This window comes from Rhinoraja longicauda, chromosome 33, assembly GCF_053455715.1.
Source record: "Rhinoraja longicauda isolate Sanriku21f chromosome 33, sRhiLon1.1, whole genome shotgun sequence".
Classification (NCBI taxonomy): domain Eukaryota; kingdom Metazoa; phylum Chordata; class Chondrichthyes; order Rajiformes; family Arhynchobatidae; genus Rhinoraja; species Rhinoraja longicauda.
The window spans coordinates 15837560-15849131 of NC_135985.1; the positions used below are offsets into that span (position 1 = coordinate 15837560).

Sequence of the window (11572 nt, forward strand, 5' to 3'; positions counted from 1 at the left end):
TAACAACTGACTACCCTTTCTTTGAGCATTTTGGGAGGTCCTAGATATGTAATAGGCTCTATGCTGATACAATATTCAATGTGTGCAGAAGGATTCTAACCTGAAACGTCACCTCTCCATATTCTCCAAGTTACTCCAGCACTTTGTGTCCTTTTATGTAACCAGCAGTTTACAAAATCTTGGTCTGCAACATCGTTCAATGTTCAATTTCAATTTCACTGTTTGCATTTCTTCATTATCACCTCGACCCCAACCAACAATGGACCATTGTGGGCTTTGCCTTTCGTGAGTCATCGATGCAAGCTCTGCTTTGTTCTGTACCTTCAGATACCTGTGGTGTCCCCCTCCCTGACTCTGAAACTGGTGAAAGGCCACCACCCGAAACGTCACCTATTCCTTTCCACCAGAGATGCTGCCTGACCCGCTGAGTTACTCCAGCATTTAGTGTCAACATTTCAATGTTAATTAGCTTGAAGTATGTGAGGAGTTCACTGCATGCCAATAGCTGATCAACTCTTCATATTTACTGACCTATAGAAACCTCAACAGGCTCCAAAATCCCCTGGTTGGGGATAAGGTGTTATCAGCAGAGAAGCAAGTGGGGCAAACTGCTGGACCATTCAGAATAGTGAGGTTTACCCTCATCTTCTAATATTATTTGCCTCAAAATAAAACACTACTTGAAATTCCAGTTCAAGCTGCAGTAAATCGCTTTCATCTTTCAGTTCTTGCACAACTGGGTTGCTTTCTTGAGTCGGGCTATTAAGTCAAAGCAATTCACCGCTTCAGATGGAATTAATGGAATCGGTGATCCAAGTAAAGCACTGACACTGAGATAGGGTCTCGGAGGATTGGAAATAACAGCGAGGGCAATGACGGAGTGAAGTCAGCAGCTCAGGCGGTGGGGTCTGAGTGCAGGGGAGCGGCAGCAGATCGCTCAGCTGAAAGAAGTTCTGGTCTGAGGATGCCCACTGCAATCTGGTGTGTTCACTTGTGGAATGAGGGCACGGAGCATTTTACAAAACCCAAAACCGAACGGGAAAAGCGGGAAAATCTCCGTAAGATTCAGTACACATCTCGCGTGATATTTCCTCCAGATGCCATGGAGCTCATTTTGTGGCTTGAAATGAGGAGGGGAGGGGATTAGTTGCGACGAGGGAAGGCTCGTGAGTAACCTTGACCTCAAAATGATCGGAGTTGCACAGAAAACGTGTGCAGCTCAGAACTGAAGGAAAATTGAACACAGCACTAAAAAATAAGCCTTCGCACAAAATAAAACAATTTTCTGGACGTGATTGGAAAAGCAAAAGGGAAACAGCTGTGAACCTGCAGAAACCGTTTCCAGGTAAATGTGGTGACTGTTTCATTTCAAGGTTACTGCTCCCCCATCCTCTTACAGACTGCTGATGCTTTTGGTTTCAACACTAACAATTATTCACCTTTTACACAGCCTGTCCGTGTGGTTCTGACGACAATGCTCCAGCTTCTGCCTCTGCAGACTCAATTCCTGCTCGGACACAATTATCTGTTGGTGTCCGGTGGGATACTGATGGAGGGCTACACAGCTGGAGGCAACGATGGGGGGAAGAGATGGGATATGCCAACAGAGTGTCGCTAAGTTAACAGACCTGCAGCCAGAGTTCAGGACCATTAACCCAGAGATACGCATGTTATATTTCTTTGTCACCACACCCTCAGCAGCTGAGGATTTTAAGTCAAATAATTCAATTCAAGTTCGGATTGATAACAGCTACTATAAAACTATCAGACTGTTATAATCAGATTTGCCTGCCCATTCCCTCCACAGATGCTGCCTGGCCCACTGAGCTCCCCCAGCACATTGTGCTTTGTTATAATCCGAATCTGATTCATTCAGATTTCACGCAGACTTGGATCACTCTACTTCCCCTCTGCTTTTAGTTCCACCCTCCCCCCTACTTTCAGTCTGAAGGGTTCCAGCCCAAAGCGTCACCCATCCTTTTTCTCCAGAGATGCTGCCTGGCTGGCTGAGGTACTCCAGGACTTTGTGTCTATCTTCTGACTCACTCATGCCCATTTCAGGAGGGGAGGCCTTACCCAGACTATTTGCGACTTCAGTTACTTCCACCCCCAAAGTGATCAACTTCTTTCTCAGTCCAACACAAGGGTGGAATAGACACTTTATGCTAGTAATGTACCTTGAACAAGGAGAGGAAGCAACTGGAAATCCCGTCCACTCTCTTGCAGATGCTCCTCTGAAACCATTTACAAGAAATCTAGTGGAGAGAATATTTACTCCTTATTCAACATCAAAGCACTGGCCAATATCATGGTGTTGCCCATGGGAGCTTGCTCTGCTGAAATTGGTTGCTGCATTTCCCACCCTGCAATAGTGACTGTAGTTTATTGGCTGCAAAACAATGAGGGAACATCTTAATGAAATGGCAATGTGCATGGAATGGGAGTTGATTATATGGTTGCATCAAGCTCATACACACTCTATGCCGTTTTACTGTCATTTGATTCAATGGAGCCTAATATAGGCAATAGACAATAAGTGCAGGAGTAGGCCATTAGGGCCTCCGAGCCAGCACCACCATTCAATGAGATCATGGCTGATCATTCTCAATCAGCACCCCGTTCCTGCCCTCTCCCCATTCCCCCTGACTCTGCTAACATTAAGAGCTCTATCTAACTCATATAGCAATGTGCTAGACTGCCGCATGCTCAGATCTCAGTTTAATTTTGTTGTCATAAGCACATATGATGAGGTACAGGTACAATGATAATCTTGCTTGCAGCAGCTTCACAGACACATAGACTCAGACAATTAAAAACTTAATTCTACATAAATTAAGACAATGAAAAGAAAAGGATTGTGCAAAATACAAAACATTTGTGCACAAACACAATCATGTAACAAGTCTCTGGTAATTTCAGAGGTGGACTGAAATTTTTGTTGCTGAGGTAGGATTCGGGTTGTGCAGGTCAGTTCAAGAACCTGATGACAGTGGAAAAGTGGCTGTTCCAAAACCTCGTGCCTGATATTAGCAGCAAAAAAAAGGGACATGGCCTGATGGTGGGAATCCTTGATGATGGATGCTGCCTTTTTGAGGCAGAGCCTTGTGGAGGGCTGTGCCCATGATGGACGGGCTGAGTCCACCGCACTCTTCCACCTCTTGCGTTCCTGTGCATTGGCACTGCCATAAGGTCAAAAGTGACAGGAGTAGAATTAGGCCATTCGGCCCATCAAGTCTACTCCGCCATTCAATCATGGCTGATCTATCTCTCCCTCCTAACCCCATTCTCCTACCTTCTCCCCATAACTTCTGACACCTGACTGCCAGTACCAGTCTGTGAAGCAGCCAGTCAGGATACTTTCAACAGTGCACCTGTTGAGGTTTGGTGGAGTATTTTAAGAACGTAGAAACACTGGCACACCTTCTACATGCTTATTAGTGTTATCCTGATAATTGGACAATCACAGGGGTGTAAATCCTTGGTTAAAGAAACATCTTTGAAGAGAGCATGTCCAGGACTTCAGTAAATTTAAAGTGAAATGTGCTTCAGTTATAAGAATCCTGCAACATCTACAGACCATGCCTTACAAAATTTGGAATATGATTCAACAATAACATGCATTGATGTGGCACCGATTACAGAGTGGAGCTGCAAAGGGCTATCACAGACACATTGTTGACATTGAGCCCGATAAGTATTGGAAAGTATTTTCCTGTGAAAAGCCATCACTTCCCTGTAGAATTACGAGCACTTCCCCGATGCCAGGAAATTCATAACTCCCAAGCAACATGTGTATGAACAGGAACGTTTTAAGCTTCCCGAGAAGTGCTAATCAGAGCCGTCCCAACTACTGTTGAGAAACCTGCCCTCCTAATACAGCCAGGATTATATCTAGCATAGGGACAACAGGACCAAACATCCCAATGAAGTGAATGGCCACATGATACAGGCATGCAATTAATATTAATATGAATATTTTAATTAATGTAGTATACCTAAATGCTTTTAAATGTTTCATTATTAATAGTTTAAAAAAATATTTTGATTAGAGACATTCATGAATTTGACAGACAGCTAAACCAAAAGGACATAGCAGAACAAGTCAACATTATTTCTTTCAGCTTTTCATTGAGATGGGTTTGTTCTGGCCCTGACACATGAGAGACTGTGTTCCGTTCTAGACTTTGCTGATGAAAATTGGAACTTCTCATTGGAGATCCATGCAACGTAAACCAGGGTGGACTTAGCAGGTCCATAAATGGTGGGTATGGATGGCTCCCCCGGCAGGAAGTGCTGGGGCTTTAGGACATGCGAGTACAAGTTTAGTCTTGGACATGAAAGGACAGAGTGCTGGTATAACTCTTAGCGGGTCATACAGCATCTTTGGAGAACATGGATAGGTGACGTTTCGGGTCAGGACCCTTCTCCAGTCTGAAGAACAGACCTGACATGAAACATCACCTATCCATGTTCTCCAGAGATGCTGCCTGACTTACTCCAGCACTTTGTTACCTTTTGTGCAAACCAACATCTACAGTTCCTTTTTTCTACATTTAGATTTTCTACAATCTTTTATTTATTTACAGAATGTGAGCATCACTGAAGACCACAATTTATTACCCACCTCTAATCACCCTTAAACAGAATGGCTTACTCAATGCATTTCAAAGCACCTATAACAATGAACCACATTATCGTGAGTCAGGACTTTCAGTAGACCACGCTGGGACGATCGGTCTCCTTCACTGAAGAATGTCAAGGAACCACATGAAATTTGACGACCAACTGGTAGATTTCCAGTCCCAATGCTGATGTCAACATTTTTAAATTCTGGATTTATTTAGCTAAGTGAATTTATTCCCAAATGCAAGATGGGATTTGAACTTAAGATTCTGGATCTGTAGTCCAGTAACATAATAACCAGGCTACTATATACTCTTTGAAGATTGAGGGGAAAGGAAATGAAATCAATCATTTTGAGTTGTATTGGCACAAAAATAGTTTTGCAACGTAGCTTTGCAATGGAGATTGGTTGCAACAGTGATTTGTGGGCATTGGCACAAAGGAACACTCAATCTGCCCACCAATCACCAACCCTCAGCTCCATGCTAAACCCCATTCCCCATTGAAAACCCCACATCCCTCATTTGTTCACGTCCGTACAACCATATGCTGCACAGAATACAGCAAGTATCCTTCAAGGTCATTTGCTAAATTGTCAAAATAGCACATACAACCTGGAACAACTCTACCCATTTAAATGAGTTGTTTTAAACCGCAAATGCAAGGCAATTACATTATTAAAACAGAATAAGAAACACTGCAGCAATTATCTCCACATTTTCATCGCAAGTTCAAGAGAGAGAGCTGGGGGCTGAATCTTACAATTCAACCATTATTGATTTTATATAATGGATATGATTATGGTTTTAATTACCCAGACGTTATTTCAGTCACTGACAAGATTAGTTGCAATTAATGAATGTGTTCCTTAAACACTTCAAGAAGTCTGTTAACTGCTGAACACTGAACAAAGAGTCAAGAGTCAAGAGTTTTATTGTCATGTGTCTCAGAAAGAACACTGAAATGTCCCAAACAGAATAAAGAGACTTGAATTTAGGTAGCACCTCATGACCTCAGCGGTGTATAGTCAATGAAGTATACTGCTGTGTAACATCGGGTATGTGGCAAACAATGTATACAGTATGTCTGCACAAGCACTTGCGTGCCCCCATGATTCCAAGAGCGATGCCGTCGGAAGCACTAGCTTCTGGTAGGGCCACCCATGGCGGTAAGGTCGAGGATGAGGGTCCAGACTAAGAACGATCCAACGTACAAGACCTCAACAGCGGACCAGGTGGACAAAGTTATCTTGAACTCAACGGCTGTGAAGGCGGATGAAGGCTGCAACGAATCTATTATCTCCAATTGTCTTGGTTCCCTTGCCATTGGAATTAGTTGATTGATTTGTGAAGGACCATGTGCTTCTTGGAGTACAACATCAAGTACACGTTAAGCAAACACATGCACAGGCGTCTTCATTCTGACATTGGAACGTAGACATCATCCTTGACCTCGAGGGATAGCCACGAGGAAGAACATCAGATATTCAGAAAGGCCCCGACCCAAAACATCACCTATTCCTTTTCTCCAGAGATGCTGCCCGACGCGCTGAGTTACTCCAGCATTTTATGTCTATCTTCAGAACAAAGAGAGCATTTGCCATGGTGAAGCCATGTAATTTTGTTTAGGTTGAATAGAGCACTCCTGGGCTTATATCAGGAAGCCCTTTTTCTAGCTCGGGGAAGCTGAATTTGGGATCTCTCTCCATAAACAAGATTGATGTCAGAGTGGATTGGAAATTTCCAATCTAAAATTGACCATACTCTGATAAAGGGTCTTCGACCTGGTACATTAACTCTGATCACTCCTCCATACATGCTGCCTTGCTTGCTGAGAATTCCAGTGTTACCTATTTTTATTCCTAATTCCCATCATTCTGCAGGGTGTTTTTCTTTGACAGTATATCTGCAAGATAAGGTTGCCATTGGTTACAGAACCAAGGCACAAATGAATGGAAAATCAGGCTTGTTTGGCTGACTGGGCTGTTGTACCTGTACTGAAGAAGAGTCCTGACCCAAAACATCACCTTTTCGTATTCACCTGAGATGCTGCCTGACCCGATGAGTTACTCCAGCTCTTTGTCTCTTTTTTCTAACTAACATTCACAGTTCCTCATTTCCCAACTTTAAGTTGTCTGTCAGAATATATTTCTGGTTCAAATCAGACTAATTCTACTCAGTCTGTGAATTTACTAAGTGAGCAAATAATGTTATTATGGTTAATATATAATTAAAACAATGGTTAACAAATACCCAACTTCAACATAAGAGTGTAGGAAGGAACTGCAGATGCTGGTTTAAACCAAACATAGACACAAAAAGCTGGAGTAACTCAGCGGGACAGACAGCATCTCTAGAGAGATGGAATGGGTGACATTTTGGGTCGAGATGCTTCGTCAGGCATAAGAATGTTCAGCGTTCACATCATGCTCAATTGGTCTTCTCTGGTTTAGCTCCCCTTGGGTGCCACTGCCAAAGTGGTTTAGTGGCTATTGTAAACATGCACAACATTTTCAACTGGACACTCGCTCTGAGAGAGCCTCATCCACAGTTGAATACACAATGCATAGCTATTTATCAATATTTACTGATGACACAAAATTTGGCAATTAGTAATTCATGTTGATAAATGTTAAATCTATGCATAGACATAGTGGTTGGGCAAAATGGAAATAGATGGATTTTTCTTTTTTACACAGGCCACTGTAAGATTGTACATTTGTGTAAAAAATCTCGGCATGACGTAAGACAGTGAAAAGATGTAAATGGTTGTGTCCAAAAATAACTTAAGGTTTTACTAGAATATCATAGAGTCACACAGCATAGAAACAGATCCTTCAGCCCATCGAATCCATATTGACCATCAAGCATTTATTCACAAAATGCTGGAGTAACTCAGCAGGTCAGGCAGCATCTCGGGAGAGAAGGAATTTAATTCTCCTCACAATCTACCAATCAGCTACGCCCTTGGGCAATGTACAGTGGCTGATCTATCTACCACTTGCATGCCTTTAAGGTGTGGAAGAAAACTGGAGCACCCAGAGAAAACTAATGTGGGAGAACATGCAAACTCCACATGGGCAGCATTGGAGATCAGGAGCGAATCTAGTCTTGGGGCTATAATGTAACAGCTCTACTTGCTGCACCAGATACCGTTTACAATTAGGTAGGTAGAATAAAAAGGCCGAAACTACACATACCCCTCATTACATCATACTGGGAGTGGTGTGCATTGCTCTGATTAGAAAGAAAATTACTGCCCTCGGAAGATTTGGAATGGATTCCTATAATGATACCTTGGCTCCAAGGTTCAGATTGTGACAAAATATTATGTAAACCAGGGGTGAATCCTCTATCAAAGATAAATAGAGAAGATGTTATTTTGGAGGTCAGAAGAGGCAACCTTGAAATCAGATGAAGTCCGGAAACGTTGGACACCAGATGAGCACTGAGAGTAGAACTTTCTTACACCGTGTATAAATTGCTAAAAAAGAGTAATAGTATTAAATCCAGCTATTTGCTAACTCAAACAGATGGATAGAATTTAATGATGATAACCTACTGTGTTCCTATACTGCAACCATCCTTCAGAAGTATCCATTGAATGCTGAGAGCAATTCCTTCACCTCCTCCATCCCTGCTTCTCTCCCTTCCTTCCCTCTCAGTAACCTTGAATATTTTCTGTTTAACTTTGTGCAACCCTCAACCACCCCCGGCATCCTCCCCCAGCTTTACAACTCATCCTCTCTGAAATCTCCTCCATCTCTTCCCCTCTCAGTAACCTCCAACCCATCCTCTGTGTAAGTTCCACCCTCCCTTTCTCTGTTACTTGCATTTCCTGCACCCTACTATCACCGTTACCTCCATCTTCAGCATTCTTGAACCTCCTCAGTCACATCACTCCAGACCTACAACCTTCCAAGATCTAGGTGCTCTCCCAATTCTGGCCTCTGCAATATTGAGAACCAAGCATTCAGCTACCAAGACCTTGAGTTCTGACATTTCCTTCAGAAAACCTCATTCTCCTTTCAGATATTCCATAAAATTCACTCCAGTGATCAGGCTAATACTATTAGCTAGTGTTCTGGATCATTAATCCAAATTCGAATCATAAATGCATCTAAGGAATTTAATTCATTGATTTTCTTCCCTGAAGAACACCAATCGTTCTTGCGCAGTCTGACCTGTATTTGATTCGAGAACAATGAGAAATTTGAAATAAATGAAAAAAAGGTGCTGGAAACAGCAGCAACTGAGGTGAGCGAAACAGAGCTAAATGTTTCAGGTCACAGCGGATGAAAGGTGGTTGGCTTGAAACATCTTTCTCACTCCACAGACGCTGCTTGACCTTCTGAGTGTTTCCAACATTATCCGTTTTGTTTTATTTCACCTATATAGTGTAAACAGTAACAAATGTATGTATAGCCTCCGATAATGTCGGGTGATTTTTTGCACGATTCCTGTATTGTACATATTTTTGCTTTGAATAAAGTTTATTTTGATATATATTAAAAAATTCACCAATATAATTACATCTTAGCCTCCTCCCCAGTCTGGGCTGATAATACATGCTGACCCCACCAGCGACCTCTGCACCCTGTCGATGACTAAATATGTTTGAAAAAGACAATGATTGCTTTCACGTTTGTGCTTTAAATAGCGCAGTAATTTTCTTTCCAAGGTGTCACGACGTTAGGTTTTGCTTCCTAAGTCCGCTGTAAAGTGCCTGGGGACACGTTACCAGCGTAGAGGTACTCGGTGTGAAGGATGTGTGTTAGTTAGTAAGGACATGCAGTCACATGAGCGCCGTGCGCTGCGCTGTCAACTTCCAGTCCGCAGCCGTCACCTTGTTTTACTCGGGTTTTTTATTGTTTACATCTGCGGCTTTGCTCAATGTCATCCATCGTTCGTGCCAGTACCGATCACTACAGCCCGAGTAAACCATGACGCGAGGCGCACCAGCGCGCCACAAAGCTTCTTCGCTGCAGAGTCCTTTACTCGCGCCCTGCCGCTGTCAATGCAGGGACCCATCCAAAGAACAGCTTATGTCACCAAAGTTATCTTGTACTTCGCACACATTAGTTTGGTGAGCGGCAATGGACCGGGTTGGGGGAAGCGGGAGGAGATGAATTGGAGTTGAGGACATTTAGCACACGACCAGCATTAAGAAACCTAAATTGCATCTCCCCAGGTTCAGCACTAAACGCTGGTGCAAAGATGCCTCGGAATCAGTCAGCCTGCCCATTCCCCCCACAAATGCTGCCTGGCACGCTGATTTCCCCCAGCGCTTTGTGTTTCACTCGTGAGTGTTTTACTCAGCAACTGCAGTTCCATGTGTCTCAATTAATATCTCTTTGTGTTACCCTCTTTGGAATCGAGATCACTACCAATCTAAAGCCCCAGATTTCTTATTTTTCCCGGAGTGGTTTGCTCGTCTGTTCGTCCAAGAGTTATCCCACTTTGATCCCAATCCCTCTCCGTTTCCTAGCACCAACCACCAGAAAGGCATCTAATGCACGCACAGCAGACGAGAGGGGAGCTCAGCATCGACAAATCGTCACTATAGACCATGCAATGTGCACAATTAAATGGGGAGCTCAGTGCCGAGGGAGAAGCACTCCCTACATTTTGTTGAAGTTACATTATAAAATCCCATTGGGAGGATGGAGTGAGGACCAACAGTTTAACTGAGAAGTTCAAGCCCGCTTCCACTGATATAATCGGGCTTTGCCGTGACCAGTGTCCCATTCATTCAGCGCAGGTTGGCCGCTGGACAGCTCGGCGGTGCATCCACACACAGACAATAACTCCGGTATCAAACATTCACGCCCGCGGGTTGAACACAAAAGATGCAAAGTGTTTCATTCACACACACCGTGCCGGTCCCCGCACTGACCTGAATGGTGCAATGATACTCGGAGTCGTCCAGCAGCCTGACGGTGCATTCGAACTCGCGGTCCAGGTTCCTGATGCTGCCGCTCCTCAGCCTGCTGAGCATCTTTCAGCTGTGTGTGAGGCGGCGGGGGAGCCGAGCTGAGCCGAGCCGATCCGCCGGGAGACGGCTTTGCTGGGCTTTTACCTCGGCCCGGGGTTTCACCGTGGTCGCCGGCTGCTCTCTGGCGCGCTGTACCTGTGCCTATGGCCGGGCTGCCCTCTCATCGCTGCCGCTATCGCCAGCTGACGCGGGCGGCCCTTTAACACAAACTCTCGGCCGCCACAAAAGTATCCGTCTGCCTCTGGGGGGGGCGGGGTCTGCAGCCGCGTCTGACGGGCAGGCCGCTGCTCCAATCAACGGCAGGCGCTGCCTGAGTGGCGCGGGTTTCACCCAATGGCCGCGGGGCCGAGATGGGCGGGGCTTACCGCCAACCAATAGGCGGGCAGAGACCGGCGGGCCCGGGCAGAGAGAGCGTGTACATTGGAGAGGAAGGTCGCTGCATGAATTGGAGGCAATCTTGTGCAGGACTCCGAGTGAAATCATTTTTTTTTGCAATGCAATCAATAAAGTGATCTGCCAGGATTTTAACCTGCGGTATTTGCATCGAATTGTTTGTCCGCTGATTTTGCATTTCCCATTGTGCCTCCTGCCTTGTAAATGTCGTGTAATCATGGCTCCGACAGCACCGGGTTTAATTTGTTGTCTCCGCGTGTCTGCAGCGCCTCTGCACAGCTCCTGGTTGCTTTCCTGCATAAATCTGCCTTTATTATCTGACAGATCTGTAGGGGGGGGAGAGGGACAAGGGCAAGGTGGGATCCAGCCACAACGCTGGAACTGCTCCCCATTCCCAGGAGCAGTTTCAGCCCCGTTGGGAATGTTACGGTGAAGAGGTCGGTGGAGAGACTCAGTCCCTAGCCGGAGAAAGCACAGGCAGGCAGCGAATGCAAGGAGACAAAAGGCTCATCCAGTGCCAATACCGCCTCAGAGCATAAGAAATAGAAGCAGGTGCAGGCCA

At 44.7% G+C, this 11572-nt stretch overlaps 1 protein-coding gene across 3 annotated transcripts in view; it reads right to left on the minus strand.

Moving 5' to 3' along the window:
* The window catches only part of frmd5a (FERM domain containing 5a), a 136053-nt gene extending 125196 nt beyond the window's left edge, over positions 1–10857 (minus strand). For 2 of the 3 annotated variants that reach the window (XM_078427421.1, XM_078427418.1), the window contains exon 1: positions 10519–10857. In XM_078427421.1, the coding sequence (XP_078283547.1) occupies positions 10519–10620 (102 nt within the window). In that variant the 5' untranslated portion in view covers positions 10621–10857. The remainder of the gene's footprint in view (positions 1–10518) is intronic. The other variant, XM_078427422.1, reaches the window with a different exon arrangement.
* Between the last annotated feature and the right edge of the window lie 715 nt (positions 10858–11572).